Raw genomic sequence first — 26,887 nt, forward strand, 5'->3', positions numbered from 1 at the left:
ATATATGTAGTAAGCTATAAAAATGCTTAAAGGAGCTTGCACAAAGACTTAATGGAAGATTTTATGTAAAAGAAGACTTTCTCTCGGATAGAGATACTGTTTTCTCAACAGTTCTGATGAGCAGGAAGAACTTTATAACTGCAGAAAAGTAGTCTCTTGATATTTTTGCACATATTAAAAATTTTAACCTTGAGCTTGTTCCCAATTTCCATCTCCAGTAATTGCCGAATATTTTGAAAACATACTTCCCACAGAGGAGTATATATAGGTGTGTGTGTTAGAAGTATAAAAATGGCAGGTGTGACAAGGCAAAGTCCCATTCCTTCTTACATAAGTGCAATGTGTGCAATGCACATTAAAAGGAGGTGGATCTTTTTTAAAATAGTAATTTTATTAAAAATTACAATTACAAAAATAAAAACTAATAAAAACCAAAAAAGAAAAGAAAAAAATAGAATGTGCAGAAAAGAAAAAATAGAAAGAAAAATAGAAAAGAAAGAAAAAATAAGAATATAGTAAAGAGAAAGAAAGGAAATGTATAAAGAAATGACTTCCCCCTTCATCACAAGTATAAACAATTTTATACTTGTTGTAATTTATCATTTTCTTGTTGTAATTTATCATTTTCTCTTAAAATACAACAAATGATCTTTTTCCCATATCCCATCTCTTATCTATAAACAAATCCTTAAAGCCTTGTTGTTTCAGTCCTAATCAGCAAAAGTCCATTAAGGATTGCCAGAGATAACAACATATCTATTTTAACCTTGATCAAATAAACCAACTTTATGTTCCTTCCTTTTACTTTTAACAGTCTTGATCTTTAGTCCCTTCAAATAATGTTGTAGAATTTGATTTCTTTTTATTTTTTCTTTGTCCCTTCCCACAAAAGTCTTCAAAGCTTTAATAAACGTCTTTTGTAAATCCAATATAGGGAAATTATTCAGGTCACTCTCTTGGTTTGTTATTTGTATATCCCTTTTAATTATTAAGATATCAATTGGTTTCTTTTGTATGTTTGTATCATCAGTCATCTTTATCCTTGTGAAGATCCCTCCAGGTATATGGGGTACTCCCTCCAGGTGTGAGAGGGGGAGAGGGAGTATGGGTTATTGGTTGAGAAGGACTGTATGGACACACTCGCCCCTTGAGTGAAAGGCAGGGGGTGAGGAGTAGTGGCTGGTGCGCCCCCTCCGGACTAGTGAGAGAAGCTGAGGGGGGGGCAGTGAATGAGTGGATAGGTGATGGTGAGGCCCTGATGCTGAGAGCGGGAGCTGGTGCGCTCAAAGGGCCCACCATCGCATTGTGATTGAGTGAGTATGAGAGCATGAGTGAGTGTGTGCTTGGATGGAGGAATATCTATTTTTAACCAGGGGTCTTCGGAGTCCAGGATTGGGGCTAATGGACGGTGAGACTCTGGGGACTGTAGGGCGGGACAGAGGATTGAGGTGGTGACGGGTCAAGGATGGGAGCTGGAGGGCAGGCCATCCACGGGGAAGACGCCCCTGGTGTTTATTACCAGTGGTGTGTTCCAGCCCTCCGTGCTCAAACCCAGACCCTGGTCAGCAGAGTCATGGAGGCCCTGGGCTTCAGCTGCTGCTTTGCAATGCCAGTTCTGTTAACAAGGCCCCACTCATCGGCAACTTGATCACGGAGGAGGGGGCCCACCTGGTGTGCATTACTGAAACCTGGCTGGGCATGGAAGGAGGTGTTCCTCTTTCAGAGATGTGCCCTGCCGGGTTTCGAGTATGGCACCAGCCGAGACCTCAGGACAGGGGAGGAGTGGTGGCTGTTGTCATCCGGGAATCCCTTGTGGCTTTCAGGGGCCATGCTCTACAAGTGACTGGGTGTGAGACCCTGTTTTTCAAGTTGGGTTCTCGGGAACAGTTGGGGGTGTTGCTAGTGTACCAGCCTCCCTGCTGTGCAGCAACCTCCCTGTCTGGGCTGCTGGAGGCCATCTCAGGGTTCGCAGAGTTCCCCAGGCTTATGGTTCTGGGGGACTTCAACCTGCCGTGCCTGGGGTGGGCCTCGGAGGCAGCTCAGGAGTTCATGGCGGCCATGGACCTGATTCAGATTATCCGAGACCCAACTTGGGACAGTGGCCTCACCCCAGACTTAGTTTTCTTGTCGGAGCAATGGTAATGTGATCTGAGGGGAGAAGTACATCTCTCCCCTTTGTCATGGTCAGATCATGCCCTGGTGCGCCTGAGATTCTCTTATGCCATTCCCCTCCGCAGGGAGGCAGGACCTATTTGATTGGTCCGCCCCCGGTGACTAATGGATCCGTTAGGGTTTCAGAGGGAGCTGGGGGTTATACCCGAGGATCTGCTGCACAGTCCAGCAGAGGCCCTGGCGGCGGCCTGGAATAGGGAAGCTGCTAGGGCCTTGGACAAGATCGCACCTATGTGGCCTCTCTTATCCCACCGAACTCGACACTCCCTATGGCTTACGGAGGAGCTGAGGGTTCTGAAGAGGATTAAGAGACACCTAGAGCGCCACTGGAGGAAGACAAAGACGGACCTGACCGAACACAAGCTAGAGCCGCTATTAAGGCCTACCTTGTGGCAGTAAGAGCGGCGAAATGTCAGGATTTCTCCGCTCTTATTGCATCCGCAGAATGCTGCCCGGCGGCCCTGTTTAAGATTACCTGTTCCCTTCTGGGGAAAGGGGATCCAGAGATCCATCTACAGGGCCGAGCTGAGGAGTTTTCTAGGCATCTGCAGGATAAAATCGCTCAGATCCGTTCCAAGTTGGACTGTGAGGCAGTGTCTGGGGAGATGCCCAGGGGACGTTCTTACTCTGTTATCGGGGAACGGTTTGAGCCTGTGGAGCCTGAGGAAATGGACAGGATCCTCCGGACTGTAAACGCCACCACTTGTCAACTAGACCCATGCCCCTCCTGGTTGGGTCCAAGCGATGGTAAATACTTCCTTGAGAGAGGGGGTATTCCCAGCAGCCTTCAAAGAGACGCTGGTGTGCCCCCTCCTCAAGAAACCATCGCTGGACCCTAGAGTACTAGACAACTTTCCCCTAGTCTCCCACCTCCCCTTTTGGGGGAAAGTGGTTGAGAAAGTGGTGGTGCTGCAGCTCCAGAGGATTCTCGATGAAACGGATTATCTAGACCCCTTTCAGTCAGGTTTCAGGCCCGGTTATGGGATGGAAACAGCATTGGTCGCGCTTATGGATGATCTCTGGCAGGAGCGAAATGGAGGAAGTGCATCCATCCTGGCTCTTCTTGACCTCTCATTGGCTTTCGATACCATCAACCATGGTATCCTTTTGGGTTGGTTCAGGGAGTTGGGGGTGGGTGGCGTAGTTTTGCACTGGTTCATCTCCTTCCTCCGGGGCCGGTCCCAATTGGTGTTGATAGGGGAGGAGAGTTTGGCCCCACGGCTCCTTCTTTGTGGGGTGCCGCAGGGATCAGTACTCTCCCCTCTCCTTTTTAACATCTACATGAAACCGCTGGGCGAGATCATCCATCATCACGGGATGAGGTATCATCAGTATTCCGATGATACTCAACTGTATATCTCCATCCCAGGTGAAGTAAGTGATGCCGTGACCACCCTTTCCAAGTGCCTGGGGGCTGTGGGGGCCTGGATGAGGAACAACAGGCTTCGATTGAACCCTAGTAAGATGGAGTGGCTGTGAATTAACTGCACCTCGGGTGCCAGGAACTTGTCATCTTTAGTGCTGGATGGGGTTGCACAGACCCAGTGCGTAACTTGGGGGTCCTCTTGGACTCATGACTCCTGCTCGAAGAGCAGGTGGAAGTCGTGGCCAGGAGGGCCTTTGTGCAACTTCGCGTTGTGCGCCAGTTACTCCCTTTCCTGGACCGAGAGGCCCTTCGAATGGTCACTCATACCCTTGTCATCTCACATATAGACTACTGTAATGCAGTCTACATGGGGCTACCCTTGAAGAATATCCAGAAGCTTCAGCTGGTCCAGAATGCAACCACGCGAACAATCTTGGGCGTTCCAAGATTTGCACACGTAACACCTTTGTTGCGGGAGCTGCACTGGGTTCCAGTTTGCTTCTGGGTCCAATTCAAGGTGTTGGTTATTACCTTTAAAGCCCTACATGGCATGGGACCAGGATATCTGAGGGACCGTCTCATCCCTATTACATCGACCCGCCCCACCCGGTCATGCAGGGAGGGCATGTTACAGACCCCATCTATAAAAGAATTTCATCTAGCGGGGTCTCTGATGCATGCCTGCTCTCCTGTAGCTCCCGCCCTTTGGAACATCCTTCCCCCAGAGGTGAGACAGGCCCCCTCGCTCCTGGACTTCCAAAAAAGATTAAAGACCTGGTTTTGTCAGCAGGCTTGGAATGGGAGGGGGAATAGTTATACCTGGGGATGGCTGGCGCCCTAAGTGATTTTGAGGGGCCTGTTACACTCACGGACTGATTAAAATCTTTTGCCACTTAGATTTTATTATATTTTTATTTTATTGTATTGTTGTATTGGAATGGTTTTAAATCTTAACTTCATCTTATTGTAAACCACCCAGAGGCCCCCATGAGGCAGAGATGGGCAGTGAATAAAATTATAAATAAATAAAATAAATGTCCGGTGTGACATCTTTTTCATATCATTCTTGTAGCCTGTCATTTTTAAATCCACTTTCAGATCAGTGTTTATCTTGCTAGGTAATACTTGTTCCTCTTCCATAACATCTTTGAAACAGTCTGTCTATAGAGGCAGATGCTCTTAAAATAACTTCTGGGTCCATTGTTCAAAAATAGCCTTCTGTATCTTGAATGTTAAAATATTTTGCTTTATTCTGTATTAGTAAGTGAAAATTAAGTGTTCTTCCTTAATTATAATATTTAGACCCTTCTGGTTCTCTCTAGTGTCCAACCTTCATAGTCTTATCCTATCATTTTTTTTAAAGAGAATTCAAAACAAAAGCATTTTCCCACAGGAAGGATTCTTATAATTAATTCCAAAATCTTATATCAAATCCATCTGGACCCTTAGTCCATGTGTAATTTTCCAAAATCAAAGTTCTAATCACCCTCTTGCTGTTTATTACAAAATATGAATATATATATCATTTTTTTAGGTCCTTAAACTTGTATTTAAAACTTCTGTTGCTAAGGGTTGAAGGAAACTTGCCCAGTGCTCTAAAACTTGTCAATCCAAAGGTTCCTAATAGCTGAAAAGCAGTTAACAATCAATTTCTGAAAATAATTAGAAAAGGAAATATGCAAACCCAGTGTCCTTTTGAAGGTGCCGACTGTGGTTTGAACAAGATGGCTATTCCCTTTATCCTAGAGCTCTAAACCCACCAGAGACTGCTGTCTTCTGGCTCACGAGGAGCAGCTGTCTGGAGCACTTACTGGCAATTGTCCTGGCCAACTAGACTAGACACAGAAGAGGTTCAATAAAGTTCTTTATTTGCAGTTTGTTAAGCACATTAACTCAAAGGCAATAAGGAATAGGCTATTTCCCAAGTCAGTAAGGTGGCAGGCAAGGCGATGCAGGGCTGGACTGGGAAGCTGGAAATCATGCAGTAGCAGGGCAATACAAGCAAGGCTGAACTGGAAGGCTGGAATCAGAGAGCAGCAAGGCAAGGCAAAAACAGGCTGGACTGGAAAGCTAGAATCACCAAATAGCAAGGCAAGGCTCTGAGGCAAGGCTGGACCTGGTAGCAAGGCAAGGATCTGAGGCAAGACTGAGCTTGGTAGCAAGGCAGGGATCTGAGGCAAGGCTGAGCTCGGTAGCAAGGCAAAGATCTGAGGCAAGGCTGAGCTCGGTAGCAAGGCAGGGATCTGAGGCAAGGCTGAGCTCGGTAGCAAGGCAGGGATCTGAGGCAAGGCTGAGCTCGGTAGCAAGGCAGGGATCTGAGGCAAGGCTGAGCTCGGTAGCAAGGCAGGGATCTGAGGCAAGCAGCGATGAGGCAGCAGGGCAGGCAGCTCGAGGGGCAGGAGGCTCGGAGCTGGCAAACAAGGTAAGGAGGTAAGCTGAGGTGGCACATTCCAAGAACAAGGCAGGGAGAAGAGAACCGTTGTCTCCAACCACTGGCTCTGGCTTCTGGCACTCTTTATAACTTTGGCTTTCCTGCCTTTTTCATGCAGGAGCTAATAGCTTCTCTCGCTGCTCAGCCTGCCTTTCCAGCCTCCTTTCTCACACTGATAGGTGGCGGTGAATCTGCCTCCTGTCTGTCTTCAGTCCGTGGCTCAGAATCTTGCTGCTCAAGGATCTCTCTCACTTCTTCTGTGATCAGCTGATTCTCCTCCTCAGAGTCAGCCTCCATCCTGACAGCAATCTCAAGTCCTCCCCTTGTCCAGAGAAGAATTACAAGGAGCCAGTCCCCAGCTCTTCATACAGCCACTGTTGTTGGCTCCACCTAGCAGAGCCATCTTTGGTTTGCCATTTCTTCCCCAGAAGTCAAAGGAGGGAGATCTTTGATTGCCCAGTCAGACTTGCCATCTTGACAAAGTTGACCCCTTGCTCTACCTTTGGGTGTTCCTGATCCCATTTACACTATTTTAAATGCATGAAATGTTGCTAATTATTATTTGGACTGAATTGGGAAAATGCATATTTTAGAGATCCATATCTGAGTTTTGAAAAGTGTAATAGGTGTAAATAAAATGATTTATTGGGGTAGGTTAAACTTCTTTATTCTCATCTAATGGTTTCAGTCTCATGTTAATTCTACCAAACAAGTTCCTTCTGTTATAAATTTTAAGATACTTTAGGGATTTCTTCCCCTGAGAAACACTTGTTTAAAAAATACAGCTTGAGAGTTAAATTGTAAGTCTGCCAATATAAAACCATAATTTTAATATACTGAATGGTATTGTCTAGATTAAAAACTTACCATTTTGTAAAGATTTAGAATAGCAAATAGAAAGGCAACAGAATAACAAAATTTTTATGATTATAAATTTAATTTTAGAAACAAAAATCTACTCCGTGGAAAGACATTTCTATGCATTAAAGTAGATCTCTAATTGTTGTTATGGAAACTGCGAGTACTAATTTATTTTAGCATGTTTTATATTAAATTCTTCATGTACTTATTTATATTTTGGAACAATTTTTTAAAAAATCACATGTTTTTACATTTTAAAACCTCAAGTAATGGGAACAAATAATTACATTCTATAACAATATTAATGCTTTTAATTCTCATGGATTTCTTCTCTTCATTCTCAAAGCTGTTAAGAAAACGACATATTGGAAATGATATTGTGACTATAGTTTTCCAAGAACCTGGAGCCGAATCATTCAGCCCAAAGAATATTCGTTCCCATTTTCAGCACGTCTTTGTCATTGTCCGAGTGCACAATCCTTGTACTGACAATGTTTGTTACAGGTAGCTATTACAGTGTTGTTGATGGCTTTGCATGACAGAGGATAACTATAAGTTGCAATATTTGATACTATGTTTTCTAATGTCGTTTAGCATTTTTCAGTAAAATATCATTTTTCAGTAAAATATTTTAGGTGCAATTACAAGTATACGGAAGTCTGAGAACTGTTTAGTATTTCTGTTTTTACGATAAAAAATGATCATATGTGAGTTAAATATTTTGAAACTAGTGGCTTTGCAGAGCAGAATGAAAACCAAATGTATCTTATACAGTAGCTTTGTAGTGGTTATCCCACAATGTTTTTATGCATGGAATTCCTTTTGAATGCAAATTTAGTAAACAGAATGTGTGTTTCTGAAAGATGGCTATATATTGCTTCCTCTGGAAAATATCCAAGACATGTAAATGAAACCTTTCAACATTAGTGATTGAGAAATAAGATACTGGGGATACATTTCTCTCTAAGGATTTAGAAATACACATATTAGTTATTTATTTCATACGCTCTTCTTCCTGAAGGACCCCACATGTTTCTATATCAATAATAGCACAAAAGAAGGCTATTTCAGAATTGTCTAATTAACAATTAACGATTCTCCTGTTGTTTGGAGAACTTAAACCGGGTAAGACCCTTGAAATGGAGAGAAGAGACTATGATTGTATTTTCTATTTGGGGGATGGCTTAAACAATAACACTATGCCACCCTGATCTTATTGTAGGCAATCTTTGTAAATGTAATCAGCATTCTTTTTGATACAGTTGTTTGTGGGTAAGTAGGAACCCAGCGGCATCTACCAGTCTGCATTTTGGACTGGTAGGGAGCAGGGGGGAAGGGAGAGGGAGTGTAGCAGCTGAAGGGTGTTGGCAGATTCTCAAAAAAACTAGGGAGAGGTAAGCATGGCATGGACTCTTCTACTGACTCTTATAGCCAGAACAAAATCTAAGTGGTAAAAACCTGTTGTCATTCAAACCAGTAGGATTTCACACATGCTAGTATAAAAAGGCTGGTGAGAAAAGAGGATTGGGTCCTGCTAAATTACTGGTGCAGTGGATCACATGCATTAATGTTTTATTGAAGTCCTACTGCTGTACTCTTCACATTTTTTAAAGGGAGGTTTGCATTATTGCATAATTCTCGCTTCCACCAATATATCCATCTGTTACTCTTCTGCATCTTTTCTCTTTGGTTAAGGAGCAATAGAAGTAGCATTCCCAGTAAACATTTAAAAATAACCTTTCTGCTAATCAGCAACTGTTTATGTTTCTTTGTAATTCTGGGTGGGATAGTTAAGATTTTGTGTAGTCTAAAGGAATATCTTTTGTGTTTTCAGGACATGTGGAGGTGGTTGTTACAAATATATATGATAGAGAGCAGAATAAAAGATTGAACTATGCAAAGTATTAATGTGCTTTATAGCAGGGTAACTTCACTTCAAAAATGTTTTGTTGTTTGTAAGTTTGGAGAAGAATAAAGATGCGTGTAAGATGTTACTGACTTCGTAAAAGGGGAAATAGTGTGCAGAGGCTTTGCAAACTTCGTACACATCAAAAACAGACTAATTAATTGTGTAGCAAGTGTCATGTGTAGTCTGTACATTTATTCATGGAATGTTAAAGTTCAATAAATCAATTTACCTTCCAAATACCACATGTAAAGGGAAAAGTTGCTAAGCAATAATAGTAATGATATAGTATATCCAAATAGATATATATTAAAGAAATTTTAAGGAATAGGCTAAATTGTAAAAAATTAGTATGTCAAAGAACTTTTTTTAACGTCATGACACACTGTGCAGTTGTTACAGAGTTTCTTCTCTGTAGAACTGGACTGTCTAAAGAAAACAAAGAGAAGACAGGACACTGAAATGTATAACGTTTCTGCATACTGTTTTAAATCACATTTTTATGTATTTTTGCAGTGTTGCTGTGACAAGATCAAGAGATGTGCCCTCATTTGGACCTCCAATTCCTAAAGGCATCACCTTTCCTAAATCAAATGTATTCAGGGACTTCTTACTGGCCAAAGTGATCAATGCTGAGAACGCAGCTCATAAATCAGAAAAATTCCGTGCTATGGCTACTAGAACCCGTCAGGAATACTTAAAAGATTTGGCAGAAAAAAATGTGACAAATACACCCATTGATCCTTCTGGCAAATTCCCTTTCATCTCACTTGCTTCTAAGAAGAAGGAGAAATCCAAACCTCATCCAGGTGTAGAACTCCATAGTTCTGGCGCTGTTGTCTGGATTCTCCATGCTAAAGACTATAGCAGGGGTGTAGATATAGATTGTCTTTTGGGCATTTCTAATGAATTTGTTGTCATAATTGAACAAGATTCGAAAAGTGTTGTATTCAATTGTTCCTGCAGAGATGTAATAGGGTGGACTTCAACAGATACAAGTGTCAAAATTTTCTATGAAAGAGGAGAATGTGTTTCTGTGGAAAGTTTCAAAAACCCTGACGATATCAAGGAGATTGTCAAAAGACTAGAGGTTAGAGTTACTTATTTCCCCCTTCCTTCCTTCCTTCCTTCCTTCCTTCCTTCCTTCCTTCCTTCCTTCCTTCCTTCCTTCCTTCCTTCCTTCCTTCCTTCCTCAAGCATAAGTACATATAGAAAAGTTCTAGTTTCCTTATTGGATTTGAGCAGCAAACTAGCAAAATAAAATGATATATCCACTTGTTAGTTAATCCTACCCAATCAGAGCAATAAAATGCCTTGTTGCTTATTTGTCTACTTTTTGTCCAGATTAAGGTCTGGATAGTGTATTTATAATATGGTATTAGTATCTAGTAATCACAAATATTATTAAGAATATCCTTTAGGAACAGGACTTGAAATAGTAAAACAAACAGTTCCACACCAACAGAAGATTTTACTGAATTATAAACAATGTCAAATCAATATAGGATTTAATAACTAAATGATTGTTGTGAGTCTATAAATGAATAGTAGTCTACAAATCCTCTATTACTTTGGGTATTGTCTCATAAAGTACTGTGTTTAATGCTTTTGTGGCATTCATAATTTTTTTAGCTATTACTGGAATATAGCTAGTCATTTATACAAGATCAAACTAAGCCTCAGATTTTTACTCAGTAGTTCACCAGCTATCTTCCTCAGAAACTATTCAGTATAATTGCTGTATGAATGAGGAATGACAGTGTTCTGTCTTGCTTCACACTCTGTTTTAAAGATGTAGCCCATTTATTTCTGTCTCATACTGAATACAGTTCATTGTACTAAATTGTTCCCATTATACCTCCACATCTCTATCTTCCAATTCTCAGCTCGTGACCAAGGGATGTGAGTCAGTGGAAATGACTTTACGACGGAATGGATTGGGTCAGCTTGGCTTCCATGTGAATTATGAAGGAATTGTGGCAGATGTTGAACCCTATGGCTATGCTTGGCAAGCAGGATTACGACAAGGCAGCAGATTAGTGGAAATTTGCACTGTGGCTGTAGCTACTCTAAGCCATGAGCAAATGATTGATCTCCTGCGAACTTCAGTTACTGTGAAGGTTGTCATTATCCCACCTCATGAAGATTGTACTCCACGAAGGTATTTGGCAAGCAGTGAATTAATACCTATCACTTATTAAAAGAGAGTCAGTTTGGTATAGTAGTTAAGGCACCAGGCTAGAAACCAGGAGACCGTGAGTTCTAGTCCTGCCTTAGGCTGTAATGGTTGCCTATTCTAACATACTCAGGTCCACAAGTAGGTTCTGAATGAAAACTGATTTATTGAAAGAATAGTATGCAAATACAGAGAAAGCTGAGAATGAGTAAAAGCGCGCCAAATACAAACTAAAAACCCTCGCTCCAAACCCAATCCCGCCCCTCGCCCCGCCATAGCAACCACCCCCTCCCAGGTGTTGGTGAGCATTAGACACTGGCCTGGGAAAGTAACCTTGAACACATACAATAACCCAAACACACATTCCAGAGTAACAGTAAGGAGATTACAGCCCGGCACGGCTGAAATACTCCTCCCAGCAAATGACAGACACGGATCAGGAAACTGACATGCGAAACGTTACGATGTACCCAGAACATTGAAACGATGAACATGACATACCGCCCCCCTTAAAGAAACTAAACTAAGGAGCAGGCTTAGCAGGATAGGCAGCATGAAAACAGGTAACCAATATAGGAGAGTGAACATCACGGGCAGCAACTCAGGATGAGGGAAGTGTTTCCAGCGAACAAGGTATTGCAGGGTAGAACGAAGTCTGCGAGAATCAAGAATCTCCTTCACTTCAAAGTGCTGTTGACCATCAATCATAATGGATGGAGGAGGTGAAGGTTGTGGATGCCAACAATCCAACTGGTGAAGAGGCTTGAGCAGGCTGCAATGAAAAACGGGGTGTAAACATTTAAGATTATGGGGTAGGTCCAAGCGAAACGTAACAGGATTAACTTGGCCAACAATAGGAAAAGGACCCACAAACTTGGGAGCTAATTTTTTAGAGGGCTGAGGTGACTTGATGAACTTGGTGGAGAGATAGACTTTGTCCCCAACTTTCAAAATCGTTTGCGGCGCCCGCTTTGCATCAGCGTGGTGCTTGTAAGTTGCCTGTGCATCTGCAAGTGCTTGTTGAATTTTAGGCCAGGAGTCCCCCAGATGTGAAGCCCAGTCCGTGGGGGACGATGGCGGTGAAGCCGGTTGAGGCAGCTCGGGAATGAGGATGAAGTCCCGTCCAAACACAGTACGGAAAGGGACCTGCCCAGTGCTTTGATGCAGTGCGTTGTTGTAGGTGACCTCAGCAAACGGCAGGAGGTCGACCCAATTGTCTTGTTGATAGTTTACAAAAGCACGCAAATATTGCTCCAGTGTTGAATTAAGTGCCTCTGTAGATCCGTCAGTCTCAGGATGCGACGCAGTGGACAGCGCTTGTTTTGTGCCCACCAGTTTCATAAAAGCCCGCCAAAACTGGGAAGTAAATTGTGTCCCGCAGTCAGTCACCAAGCGGGCGGGGCATCCGTGGAGCCTGTACACGTGTACTAGGAAGAGGCGGGCCAGCTGTTGGGCGGAGGGAATAGATGCGCATGGAATGAAATGGGCTTGTTTTGAGAAATAGTCTTTTACAACCCAAATCACCGTTTTCCTCTGACTCGGAGGTAAATCCACAATAAAGTCCATAGAAATTTCCTCCCAGGGACGGGAGGGACTGGCCACTGGTTGCAGTAAACCCTGAGGTTTTCCAACCTTCCGTTTGGACATTGCACACACTGGACAGGAGGCAACGTAGTCTTTGACATCGCGCCTTAGCGTGGGCCACCAGAACTGGCGCCGAACCAAGTGGAGGGTCTTTACAAAACCAAAATGACCAGCCACCTTATCATCATGGGAGCAGAGCAAAATGTCCTTGCGTAAACCGTCAGGGACATAGAGACAGTCTTGCTTCCAAGCAAAACCCCAGTCAAAAGTAACAGTGTCTTTATTCGCTTGCAACCAGGTGTCAGATTTCAGCTTGGAGAGAAACTGTTGTTGCAAGTTAGAGGGAATTGGCAACCCTCCTCCCCTTGGTGAAACTGAAACAGCGGGCTGCTGCATGCGAGTCTGGCTGCGAGTGACAGCTGCCATACTCAATTGGGGCTCTGTCCATAATGTACCCACCACGTCAGGAACAGAGCCAGAACCCTGGGGCAAGCGGGAAAGTGCATCAGCTAGAAAGTTTTTCTTTCCCGGAATAAACTTTAACTTGAAATCAAAGCGGCTGAAAAATTGCGCCCACCTAATTTGCTTTGGGCTGAGCTTTTGAGGCGCGCTGAGCGCTTCAAGATTCTTGTGATCAGTCCAAACCTCGAAAGGACATGTAGCTCCCTCTAGCAAGTGGCGCCAAGTGTCCAAAGCCTTAACCGCAAAAGCCTCTTTCTCCCAAACGTGCCACCTCCTTTCCATCTCAGAAAACTTACGGGATAGGTAAGCACAGGGCTTCAGACAACCCGACTCATCAGCTTGCAGCAGGAGTGCCCCGATAGAGAAATCTGAGGCATCCACTTGAGCCACGAAAGGTTTAGTAGGATCGGGATGCTGTAGAATGGGTTCAGCAGTAAAAAGCCGTTTCAGTCTGTCAAAAGCCACTTGGCAATCGGGTGTCCATTTAAGCAACGCTCCGGGGTTTTTTACCTTACGGGTGTCACCCAGCCCTTTAGTTTTTAACAATTCGGTGAGAGGCAAAGCAATCTCCGCAAACCCCTGGATAAATTGCCGATAATAGTTAGCGAACTCCAAGAAACTTTGAAGCTGCCGACACGTGCGTGGGCGCTCCCATTCCAAAATGGCTTGGACCTTAGCAGGATCCATTTCAACACCCTTGTCAGAAATTCAATAACCCAGATAGTCAAGCCGAGTCTTATGAAACTCACATTTAGACAATTTAGCATAAAGCTCAGCTTTTCTCAGCTTGCTGAGTACCTGTTTCACTAACTGTTCATGTTCTTCCATTGTCTCAGTATAAATCAACACATCATCCAAATACACAAGGACCCCTTTAAACAAATGGTCATGCAAGACCTCATTGATTAACTGCATAAAGACCCCAGGCGCCCCCGCCAACCCAAATGGCAACACTTTATACTGGAAAGAGCCCAGAGGACAATTGAAAGCAGTTTTCCACTCATCCCCCTCCCGTATGCGAATGTGGAAATACGCTTCCCTTAAATCTAACTTGGAGAATATCTTCCCCTTAGCCAGATGTGCTAACATGTCTTTGATGATCGGTAAGGGATATTTATTTAATATTGATATCACGTTTAATCCGCGGAAATCTGTACAGAGTCTTAAAGTTCCATCTTTCTTTGGTCGGAAGAGAACAGGGGCGCCCACGGGGGAATTGGCCGGCTCGATAAAACCCCTAGCTAAATTTTTATCCACAAACTCCCGTAACGTTGCCAACTCTTTCTGGGTCATAGCATAAATTTTTGGCTTCGGCAATTGTGCATTAGGGATCAACTCTATGGCACAGTCAGTTTTGCGATGCAGCGGCAGCCGATCCGCCTCTTTCTCGCCGAACACATCTGCAAAGTCCTGGTATTGTTCCGGCAGCCCTTCCAGCGAACCAGTGAGGAAATGCGGAGTTGCTGCTGCCGCCCTCCCCACAGCACCGTGGTCCTCCTCATCCCCCGCAGGGGCTTTGTAGAACCCATCCGCAAAAGTCACAGTCCGGTGCACCCAGTTTATCTGTGGATTCTGGTGGGCGAACCACGGGATCCCCAAAATGACAAACAGACCCCGCCACAGGCGCCACCACAAACGGCAGTCCCTCCCGATGGCTGCCCATCTGTAATGCCACCATCCCTGTGGAGTGAGTCACCGGTTTTCCCCCCGCTGTAGATCCATCCAATTGGGTGAAAATCATGGGCCGTTCCAAAGGGAACGTGGGTGGCTCTAAAGCAGCCACCACGTCAGGGTGCATTAAAGAACGAGAGCGCCCCAAATCAATCAATGCCCACACTTCAACGGTTCGTGTACGGGACCCCAATTTCACCTTCACTGTCAGCATAGGGAAGTTTCCACTCACCGAAGCGTGATCGCGCCCTTCCTCTTCCACCTGCCCAGCGGCGCCCTTTAAAGCAGGTGGCGGGCGTTTCCCACCGCCTGATTCGGATCATGCTCCCCCTCGTCCCCAAAGAAAGGGACTTCCTCCGGCTCGGCCTCCGCCAACGCCACCTTCATCTTTCGGGGTAGGGATGGTGACTTCCCAGACGACTTTCCTGGCCGGTCCTCCATCTTTCCCTTCGGACACGCCGCCGCCCGGTGGCCTTCCTTCCCACATCGTAGGCACAGCCCTTTCACATAGTGTCGTTCCTTCTTCTCTTCCCAGGCTTGCTGGCTGGTCTTCCCTGAGGGGCCCGGGGCCCGCAACCCTTTACTGGGCTTGCCATATTTCAGCGCCCTTCTGTGAGCGAAAGTCTCTTGGGCATGCTCAGCCTTGCCCACCAGTTGGATCCACTCATATAAGGTGTTTGGGTCATCACGCCCCAGTGACCACCACAACACCTCTGTTTCCAGTCCATCCTTGAACAGCTCTATTAATATGGACTGAGACCAATCCTCAACTTTCCCAGCCAGCGCCTTAAACTCAAGCGCATAGTCTGCCACGGATCGGGACCCTTGGCTCAGCCCCTTCAATGTCCGTTTTGCCCTTTCTTTAGCTAACGGGTCCTCAAAATGTTGCTTTAGCACGAACAAGAACTCCTCAAAATCTTCTAATTCTGGAGCCTCCGATTGGCACAACTGCACGTACCAATCCGCCACCCGCCCCTTGAGCTTGGTAGCGATGGCGTTGATTTTGCCCTGTTCCGAACAGAAACTCTGTTCCCAATCTTCCATATAACCTCTGGCATTAGTTAGGAAGAAGGACAACTTGGTGGGGTCCCCATCGAACTTGACGGTAAAATCTTTGATCCCCGCACTGGGCGGCCCCCTTGCCAGAGCTGGGCGCTTCTCCTTCCTTACCGCCCCCAGGGACCTCCTCTCTGCCAGAGGGGATCTCGAGATCGTCACTACCGGAGCCCTCGCCTCACCACGGTGCCGTGCCCTGCTTCTCTCCCGTGGGGATGTCGGGGGTGACAAGGGTGGAATGCCTGCGACTGGAGCCCTCCTGTCCTCTCTCTGGTGAACCCCATGCCATTGACATACTCTTTAACATGTATTCGACCGACTCCAATTTAGCCTCCATCAGCTTTATACGGTCAGGGGTTAGTGATCCCTCGGGTGCGCCTTTTCTCACCACATTTGGAGACAGCGGGTACCTCTGCTTCCAGGACACCTGAGCCGCCCCTGGCAGAGCCCCCGAGGCTTCATCCCAGGTGATATAGCCCCCGGCCGAGGTGCCGGTCGTCTCTGGGGTTTTCTTGTGCTCCTCCTCACCCCTCAGGCTAGGACTGGATTCTTCACAACGCTGCGGGGTCTCGCTGCGGGGTATCTTTTCTGCTCTTACCACGGTGGAGTCCGGTTCCCCCTCGCTCGACTCCTCGCTCTCCATCTCTTGTAATTTTGGCTCGCTCATCGCTAGCGCTTCCCCTCACAGTAAAGTCTGGACAGGGGCTAGCGGAAAATTTTTTTTTTGAGGATTTTCAGCTTTATGTAATGGTTGCCTATTCTAACATACTCAGGTCCACAAGTAGGTTCTGAATGAAAACTGATTTATTGAAAGAATAGTATGCAAATACAGAGAAAGCTGAGAATGAGTAAAAGCGCGCCAAATACAAACTAAAAACCCTCGCTCCAAACCCGATCCCACCCCTCGCCCCGCCATAGCAACCACCCCCTCCCAGGTGTTGGTGAGCATTAGACACTGGCCTGGGAAAGTAACCTTGAACACATACAATAACCCAAACACACATTCCAGAGTAACAGTAACGAGATTACAGCCCGGCACGGCTGAAATACTCCTCCCAGCAAATGACAGACACGGATCAGGAAACTGACATGCGAAACGTTACGATGTACCCAGAACATTGAAACAATGAACAAAGCCAGCTGGGTGACCTTGGGCCAGTCACTCTCAGCTTTAGGAAGCAGGCAATAGCAACCCACTTCCTTCTTGCCAAGGAAACTGCAGGGACTTGCAAAGGCAGTCTCCTGGAGTCAAAAACTGAATCAAAGGCACAAAAAAAAAAAGCCGCTGATTTAGTTTGTTACATCTGAGAATTTGAACCCACTCTGTCACATAGACACACTTCAGTAATTTCAGATAAGAAAGTTAATAATAATTCACACTGGATTATTGTAACATGACTCTACCCTTGGGATGGATTCAAAAGTTAGAATACAATGCAAGAGCTATGTTTCTGGCTGGAGGTGATTTACCCATAGATTCACAGTTAAAAGGCTCAAGTGTCACATTTTCACTGAATTATGAATACTTAGGTGTTAATTCTTTATCCAGTTTTTGAGGCTTACTTTTGAATGGAGATGTTAAATTATGTTCCTGTAACTTCGTCAATAAGCAGAAGGGAAGTTTCCCTTTGTAGAAAATCATTAGATTTAATTGAGAAATTGGAAAGGAAACATGACAGTAGTTTTTATTGATGCCACCTTCCCCTATGCGTGTTCACAGGATAGAGCAAGGGAAAAAACGGTAAAAGATATTTTGACTCAAACACTGTCCCTTTTGCACTTGCACTGTGATAATTGCATGCAAAGGATAAGACTTGCATCGTGATTACATGTTTTGTCATTCTGAAGAACCATGGCTTGCTGCAAACACCCCAGAAATACAAGCTACAAGTATTGTATTTGGAGCTAACTTATAACAGTCTGTGAGTTTCATACTTGTATTTACACTTAAGATATTCTCATTGCTGTTTTATAAGGATACAATGCACTGCACATGCTTTCCCTTTATTTCACACTTTGTTTAACCTTTCTTTTCAATCTTACAGAAGTTTTTCAGAAATTCATCGCATGCCAGTAATGGAATACAAAATGAATGATGGTGGAGTTCCATACGAGTTCAAATTCCCATTCAGAAATAATAACAAGTGGCAGAGAAATGCTAACAAGGGACAAGTATCTCATGTTCAGCAAATGCCATCACAGATGCAAAGCCCAATTACCACTAGAGTTGCCTCAGGGAAAGGTGAAGGAAAAATGCCTCCTCCAGATCGGGCCGCCAACATTCCACGCAGTATTTCTAGTGACGGCCGTCCACTGGAGAGTAGAAGGTATGAGACTAACATTGGGGTGTTCTTTTGCAGTGGAAGTAACAGAATGTTTAAATCCAAAGTGTAAAGAGAGTGTTAAATAGGTAGTTCATCAAACAAAAGAAAACAGTCACAAAGCTACCTCTCCATTCTTTAACCAGACCAATTTTAAAAAAAATATATTTGGAATCTTAAAGAAGACATTAAATTAACTGTAAACAATTACATTTGCATTCTTTAAATAATTTTGGTTCTGCTTCTGACTTATTCCCAATTACTTTTTAGAGAAAACATAATTATTAGCTTACTGCTTGCCTGTGACCTTCCTAGGGCCTTCTTTCTCCTATCTTCCCTACCCATCCCCACCATGAGTGTCCTTGACTTCATGTGTGCCATATTCACTTGCCCAACCTCTGACAGTAAAGCTGTGTTCTCTACTTAAGCACCCATAAAGGTGTCATTTTAGACTTTATTGGGATTCTCTTTTTCAGCAGAGGAAAGTTTGTAAAATCTCTGGAGTGTTTGCTCTTTCATTTCTTCTATTCACAATTAGTTTAACATGTAAAAGCAGTGAACATGCTTATTCATTCCATATTTTTTCAAAATTGCTATATTACAAAGCAAGTGTAATTCGAAACTTGTTAGTATTTCTCCATTCCTCCAGATGTAGAAATAAAACAAGGGAGAAGGTCAAGCCAATATAGTGAGTTAGCTTTTATATTTGTTTATGATCGATTAGTATTTGGTGTTACTTATTCTTCATATGTATTATGGACTGACACAGCTAGCATTCCTAAAGATATGGCTGTTAATTCCAGTTCATTTGACACTGATGTACACAATCTTAGGGCTGTCATATGTTCCATCAAATTTCAGCAAAGTTCATGTAGAATTCATTTTGATGTGACAGATTGTCTTTCCAACCTCCATCTTACTCTTTAAAAGGTAGGCTTTACAACTGAAAATAATCACTTTTTTAAAAGTATATGTCATGTGATTTCACAATAAATACTTATTTCTGTTCTGATAGGCCAGTAGATTATGGTTCTCTTACTGCTTCATTGTTTGCTTGCTTGTTTTTCATGTGTACTAGGAATGTTGGCAGTTTATAGTTAGTTGTAATTTGTTGGTTGACTGATTTAACTTACGATGATAACAAAGTGATTAAGTGGGAAAGATGCCTGCTACAATGCATTCTTACTTGGGAGTAGACTTTATTGAAGAATAATGAATTCAATGATGCTTTGTGCTAGTAGAAAATACTTAGGCTTGCCAAAGTGGGACATTTGTTTTTTTGTCAATCCACTGCACTTAAAATCTTGGGGAAATAGGGGATACTGAGGCACAGAATATGTGGTTACAAAAAATGTAAGAAACTGAAAATAAAAACACCACACGTATAGGAGAGTTAAAGAATGCCCAGTCACCAAGAAAGAGTACCAACAGATACCCAGAGTGTAGAGATATATCAGGCAAGCAAAAGCTTAAAATAAGCTTAGGTTAGTGAAGGATGCTAAGAATAACAAAAAGGGTTTTGTTAGGTATGTTAAAAGAAAATCAAAATAAAATTATCAGTATACCAGCTGTTCACTGAAGATGGTAAAATGTTAGCAGGTAACAAAGAAAAGACATAGCAACTCAATTCCTATTTTGGTTCAGTCTTTCAATAAAAAGCAAGTATTCTACCAAAATCTCTAAACGAAAGAACAGGACAAAAGAGCAATCAGAACCCAAATAAATGGCAGTGAGTGGTGGCTAAGGGGAAATAGGAAAATTAGGAGCATGTGGGCAGATTGGATAGCCGTGACCAGTGTCCTTGGCTTCAGTTGTAGGCTACATGTCCATCTGCCCATCCCATGCACCCACATTCTTTCCAGGACCTTCCTTTCTCTGCCTTTACTTAGCTGCTAACAATGTCCTTGGCTCCAGTCACAGCATAAGGAGTGGTAGAGAAAGGAAGGCTCCGGGAAGATTGGATGGCAGGCCAACCCATAGGTCACGTGAAGGACAGTAGGACAGAGGAGTAAGGACCTAAATCTTGCCCTGTTTACCCAAGGATTTATTCTTGACTGAAATTAGGAACAACCAAAATGTTCAGTTCTGCCAAACCACAGCTCACCCTGAACTGTTTGGCAGAACTTCTGAGCTATAATTCTGCAGTGCTTAAAAGTTTGTGAACCCTTTTGAATTTTCAATATTTCTGCATAAATATGATCTAAAACATGATCTGTTCTCCATATATGGATCATTTTCCTCAATAATTAAAGGAACAAGGATAATGTTTTTGACTCATTGGTTTAATTGAGCTCTCTTTATCTAGTTTTGGGACTTGTATGGGGAACAGATCATGTTTTAGATGATATTTACAGTATGCAGAAATACTGAAAATTCAAAAGGGTTCACAAACTTTTAAGCACCACTATATGTTTTGGCTTTGAAACAGAACAACCTTCTTGCTTTGTGGTCACCCCTATTATACAATAGTCAGTCTGACATCAATGCCAGGGAAGATTCTACAGTATAAAGAGACTGATCTGTAGATTTGGAAGCAGTGAAGCAAATACCAAAAGTCAGTATGTAATTGTCAAGAATGAATCTTGCTGAAATTAATCTTATTTCATTTTCTGATCAAGTAACTTCCTTAAGAAATCACAGCATACTGAGTGAATGGACAGGAAAAGCAAACAGAAGTTTGGCAGCGGATTAAACTGAGCAGAGGAAAGAGGCAGAAAAGATAGCAAGAGTCAAGAAGGTGGAGAGTCTAATAACCGCCCAGAGTCGCTCTTTGAGTGAGGAAAAGCGATTACATAAGCCATGAGAAATGATTGTCTGGCCTCCTAAAAATTGCAGAGATGGAGAACTCACAACCTCCATAGGTAGACTGTTCTGCTGATGTATAGATCTTACCACCAAGAAATGAAGTGTGTGATTGGAGCATTCTTTGCTGGTGACCTGGTTGAGGCAGCTGGAACACATAAGACAAACAGCTCCCCAGAGAGAGAGTTCACTAAGCGAACAGGAGTTTGATAGGGGAGTTCAAGGAGGAGGGAGTTCTTTTTGTTGTTGTTTTGTTTATAAGAGGAACATGATGGAGAAAACTGTTCTTGTGAGCTGTAAGGGATATGCCATGTTTACTTTTCTTCCTGAAAATGACATGAACTATTTATGTAACAAATGCAGTCAAACTGCCCTCCTGAAAGGGAAGGTGAAGGAACTAAGGGCAAAACTGCCCAACCCAGCTTATCAGGAAAGTTGGGAAATTCTTGAATTAGAAACAGGAAGCATTTTTGGAGGTACGGTGGGAACAAGAAGCCTCCAGAAGTTAGGAAAAAAGTCAAGTGGGGAGATGGATGAATGTGGCACAAAAGCCCACATCTGTAAAGAAGAGCTTTTATAGCTGGCTGTGATTTTTGAAAAATCATCAAGTGCCAAAGGATAGGAGAAGGGGCAAAATTGTTTTTATCTTCAGAAAAGGGTATAAAGAGGACCCAGGCAACTACAGACCAATTATCTTAATGTCAATACCAGGCAAAATTTTGGAATATTTTATTAAGCAGTTTGTCTGTGAGCTTTTCCAAAACAATGCATTGCTTGGCAGGAGCCAGCATGGGTATATCAAGAATAAATCCTGCAAAATAAACATGATCTCCTTTTTTAGTAGAATGATAGTTTAGGTGACCACAGAAATGTGTTGAATAAAGTGTACCTTGATTTTAAAATATTTTATAGTGTTCCCCCCACCCCACTCCAAGATCTTAGCAGAGAAGATGACAAAATGTCATCTCGATTATGCTACCATTAGATGGATGGAGGTGGTTAAACAACAATAACTAACCAGTATGCATCTGTGGCTCCATGTCAAAGTAGGAGAAAGTATGAGTTGCATACTATATATGTTTTTCATATTTGTAGACTACTCAAAAGTGGGGGATAGTATCAAGTTGCAGGAGGATGTTAAGCTGTAACAGTAGGCATAAACCAACAGGATGAATTTCAACAAGAACAGATGCAGAGTCCTGCACTCAGATAGGAACAATATGAGTTGGGGAGGACCATATTTGCAGCAATATATGCAAAAGGGATCTGGATGTTTTGGTAGATCACAAACAGTAACAAATCTGCAAGAAAAACGAATGAAATCCTGTGCTGCTTCAGGAGGTGGTGAATTCTCTTTTGCTGGAGATGTTTAAACAGGCTGGATAGCCAACTTTTGAGGATGCTGTCGTAGCGGATTCCTGGACTGGGCAAGTGGTTGAACTACATGGAGTCCAATCCCTTACATTCTGTAATTATTTATGTTTCATTATACTGTACAAGTAGAACATGACCCATGGGGCTTCCAACTAAACATGCCATAAAAGCACTAAATTGATAGTCTACTCTTTTGGAAGTAGTGCTTGACACTTCGTTAACTCACTTCTGCTCATGCTGTTATCCAGCTAATTTTGTAATTTTAATTCAAGAACCATGCAGATTGTGGGGAAATCAGCAATATTGCACTGTGGAGGCAAAAGCAGAGAACAAAAGCATTCTGCCAGCTCAGAAGCAACAACAGATGTAAATATTTTAAGAAGTCCAAGAAGAATTGCAAAAAATTCTTCTGTGTACTATAAAACCTTAGCATGAATTACAAAATAATTTTTTGGATATAGGTATGTTTGTCCTACTTGTGAAAACTTAAAAAATGCAAAGCCCAGAGCCTGGTTTCACTTAATATGTGCTGTAGATCCGAGTCTGGAGAAATGATCCAAGCTGACTGGTTTTCAGTTATTGGATCTCACAGTTGCTGAAATTGGATTCTTGCCTCATAATGCAGTCAAAATTTACTCCTTTGTGGCTTTATAGCTAGAATTTAATTATTGCAAGGAAAAAATTGGGACTAAAGCTCCAGTAACTTATCCAAGTCTTAAGTACTGATTTGGTCAAAATTATACAGTACATAACTTCTAGAGATGCCAGTTGCATTCACTCATTTTATTTATTTATTTATTTATTGTGCTTAAGGTAGCATTTAATAATTTTTAAAGAAAGTTTTCCCATCTGCATTAGGTAATTTAATAGTGGTTGTTTGCTCATCAGAACCACCCAAAATTAATACTGCCAAAGTGAGCATTCCTCAGCAAATTTAGTAGACAACAACCAAATGGATCAGACGTGTAATGGAGAGAGATGTCATTTCTGAAATGCACATTTGCACTGTGATTCTGGTCTCAATCTTTTTTCCTTATGTTCATATAGTAGAGTGAAGGAGGGAAAGTGACCTAAATCTCCCTGTCATTACAAGTTTCCTAGCTTTTTAAGTCAGAAATCAGAACAGAATATTGATGTGTAAGCTCTAAAATAGTTACAGCTTCTGTAAAATAGACACACACACAAACACACACACACACACACACACACCTGGCCCCTTCCCAAGTCCCATTACTTTACTTACTTTGCATCATCAGTCATGCCATAAATAATATCTGTGGGTATAAGTTTCCAGAATATTAAATATTTGAAATTATTTTCGTAGACCCTCCAAAATCTCAAGGCCTCAGTACCAGATGCTGTGTTTAGCTATCCATGATCCAAATACCTTTTCCAATTATCAGAACCAGAATTAAATTAATTTGTAGCAGAGAAAATGTTGCTACATATGATAACTTAAAGAAAAACTTTTTTTTTCTGGCATAGGAGTAGACATATCACCTATTCGCGTGTCAAATGAGAAAGCCAAACTAAATGTTCAGTCTTTGGTACTGTTGCATCTATATAGCCCTTAGTCCTGCTGCACTCCAAGTCAAAAACTTGCATTATTGGAACATAATATATTGGTTTTATCTGATAATGCTAATGAATTTTGAAAATAGATTTTTACTTTGTGAATAAATGAATTCTATTTCCAGAAGAGGTTTAGAGAATTCACATTAAGTATTGTATCAGGGCTAACTTCCATATTTATATTTCCACAAAATAAAATGAACAATTTTAAATACCTTTAACCATGATAATCTTAACAGGATTTTGTTGCTTTGATTATCTCTACAAATTTTTGAATTCTGGTATGTTTATACCATTTTGGTCATAGGGATTACATACCACAGGTAGTTCTGACCCTTGTTAGCAAAATAGTATCTGCCATACTGTCTTTTTCTAATATATAGTATTTTGATTTAAAGAAATAGCATTAGTGATATAATTTACCATGTAGCTGATTAAGAAAGGGATGAGTTTGTATGGAGGTGAACCTGAAACATGACTTCCAGAAGGCATCTGTTGTAAGTATATGGGTTGGAAGTTTTTACAGTAACACAGTAAAGCTATGAGATACTGATCTTTACATTTTCTAATGCCTTTGAACCCTATTGCAATAATGTATCCACCATATTTTGTATGCTATTTTTAGAAGAGGAGGAGGAGGACCAATCTGTTGTTACGGGAACTAAACATGTTCTGGGTGCAAGAGAATTTTTGGGGACATATACAGTATCCACAGTAATTGGCTGGGGTACATATCATACCATTGCTGCTACCGGGGCCAGGAGGTTAGGGAAGCTCTGCTGTTGTGGTGACTTTATGATTGGGAAGTATTGTTTATCTTGGGTATCATGAGCTATTTAAAACTGTTGGTTTTAATCTTTGTCACACACACTCAGAGCCACTGTTGTGAGATGGGCGGCCATATAAATTATATAAAGAAGTAGATTACTGAATTGCCATCTGTGTATAATTACAAGAGTGGCCTGTGATCATGTTTCATGTGTATTCCCCACTGGTGCCCATATATGCTGCAATAACAAACAAAAAATGCTATTTTTCTGCTAGTATGGAAAATTATCTTTCTTTTATTTTAATGAACATGAAGGAATAATGAGCATGCCTAAGGATTTCTCAGAAGACATATTTAAGAATATTAAAAGCATGATGCTAGATAGACCAAGGATATGGAGGAGAACTTCAATTAACAGGAGGAGGGGAGAATCACAGAATGCCACTAATGAAGATGAGAAATACCACAATTTACTTCAACACCTAATGAAGACTTAACATTTCAATCTGGCATTCCCCGAATGTTTTTGTTATATTTTGTTTTGTTTCTTACCACCAGCTTTTTAAATAAATGTTTTATACAGTGCTATAATTATTCTTTTTATCATTATATTGTAATACATTTTTGTATTAGTAAGTGGTATAGAAATATATTCATTAAATAATAATTGATTGATTGATCATGTGCCATTGAGTCGGTGTCAACTCTTAGCAACGACATAGATAGATTTTCTGCGTGAGGATCTATCCCTAGCCTTCTCCTTCAGGTCTTTCAAGATGAATTTGTCATCACTGTAATTGAATCCATCCACCTTGCTACTGGTTGTCTTTTTCTCATTCATTCTACTTTTCCCAGCATTATAAACTTCTCCAGAAAGCTATTTTGGTCATAAAATATGTCCAAAGTGTAATAATTTGAGCTTGGTCATTTGTGCCTTGAGTGAGAACTCTGGATTGATTTGTTTGATGATCCATTTGTTTGTATCTTGGCTGTCCATGGTATTTTCCAACGCCAGAGTTCAAAACAGTCAATACTCTTCCTATCCTGCTTCTTCGAAGCCCAGCTTTCGTTTCCATAGATTGTCACAAGGAAAACCATTGCTTGCACCACTCTGATCTTTGTGAGTAAGAGACATCACAGCATCTGAATATCTTTTACAACAGGGGTCCCCAACCCCCGGGCCGCAGACCAGTAGCAGTCCATGGCCTATTAGGAACTGGGCCACGCAGCAGGGGGTGAGCGGTGGGTGAGCGAGCGAAGCTTCATCTGTATTTACAGCTGCTCCCCATCGCTCGCATTACCGCCTGAGCTCCACCTCCTGTCAGATCAGCGGCAGCAGTAGATTATTTGTTAGAATGCAGTCTTAGTTTTGCGGCAATTACAGGAAAAGTGCTGAGCTCTGCAGCAACGGCAGAAAGCTTGCAACAGAGCCCAGCTTGATGGTTAGAAAGAGCACCAAAAAGAAAGAAAGCCCATTGGCTGCTATCTCCAAACGGCGCTAAGAAAAAGAATAAAAGGTCGGGAAAAAGAGGAACATGTTGTCGGGGACAACTGTTCTTCAGACTCAGCTTCCTGACCTTGCCTCTTAGGATCCAGAACTGGGAAGACATTCCAAGCCTTGCACAGCTGGACCGGCAGACAAGCCTGCCTTCCTGCACCTTCGCTGCCCTCAGCCACTTCCAGCCCTGCTGACCCATCCTCCACCAAGTCCTACCTTCCTCCACCGCCTCCACTCTCCACCACTGCCTCCATTGCTACTGCGCTGCTGCCGAAGCCTCCAAGGCTTACCAGGCTGGAGCTCCTTCCCTGAACCTGCTGGTTTCCGTGCCGGTCCTAGTGCCTGACGTGTGCCTTGTGAATCCAAGGAATTCTGTGGCTGCGTCTGCTCTGACTTTGCTGGCTTTCTGGAAGGGACTCTGCTCTTCAACCCTCCTGGCAAGCATGCAAGTACTCTGTGTCAAGCCTTGTTGTACCCAGTGTGAATCCTGCCAAGTCTTGTTGTTGCCCGAGTGAATCTTGCCAAGCCTTGCTTGGATCCAGTGTGAAATCTACCAAGCCTTGCCTTCGCCAGCACAACCTTGCCAAGCCATTATCCTGCTTACCACCATCCTGAGTTTCGTGCCAAGCCTGCCATTTGCCAACCAGCAACTAACCACTGAACTTGTATCACACTTACTGTATTAATAAAGGTTATTACTTCACCTTCCGTGTCGAGTCACAGTTCAGAACAGACATTCTGATAGGAGTGCAAACCCTACTGTAAACTGTGCATGTGAGAGATCTAGGTTGCACCCTCCTTATGAGAAGCCAGAATCCAACACTTATTTTAGTCCGCACGTGGCCTGCCCATCATTTTATTTACCA

At 42.7% G+C, this 26,887-nt stretch overlaps 1 protein-coding gene across 1 annotated transcript in view; it reads left to right on the forward strand.

Moving 5' to 3' along the window:
• SIPA1L1 (signal induced proliferation associated 1 like 1) overlaps window positions 1–26,887 on the forward strand; it is a 206,339-nt gene that overhangs the window by 135,983 nt on the left and 43,469 nt on the right. The window contains exons 8-11 of the mRNA XM_063289841.1: window positions 7,177–7,334; window positions 9,253–9,826; window positions 10,623–10,897; window positions 17,731–18,012. Of these exons, the coding sequence (XP_063145911.1) occupies window positions 7,177–7,334; window positions 9,253–9,826; window positions 10,623–10,897; window positions 17,731–18,012 (1,289 nt within the window). The remainder of the gene's footprint in view (window positions 1–7,176; window positions 7,335–9,252; window positions 9,827–10,622; window positions 10,898–17,730; window positions 18,013–26,887) is intronic.

This window comes from Candoia aspera, chromosome 1 (assembly GCF_035149785.1).
Source record: "Candoia aspera isolate rCanAsp1 chromosome 1, rCanAsp1.hap2, whole genome shotgun sequence".
Taxonomy (NCBI): Eukaryota; Metazoa; Chordata; class Lepidosauria; order Squamata; family Boidae; genus Candoia; species Candoia aspera.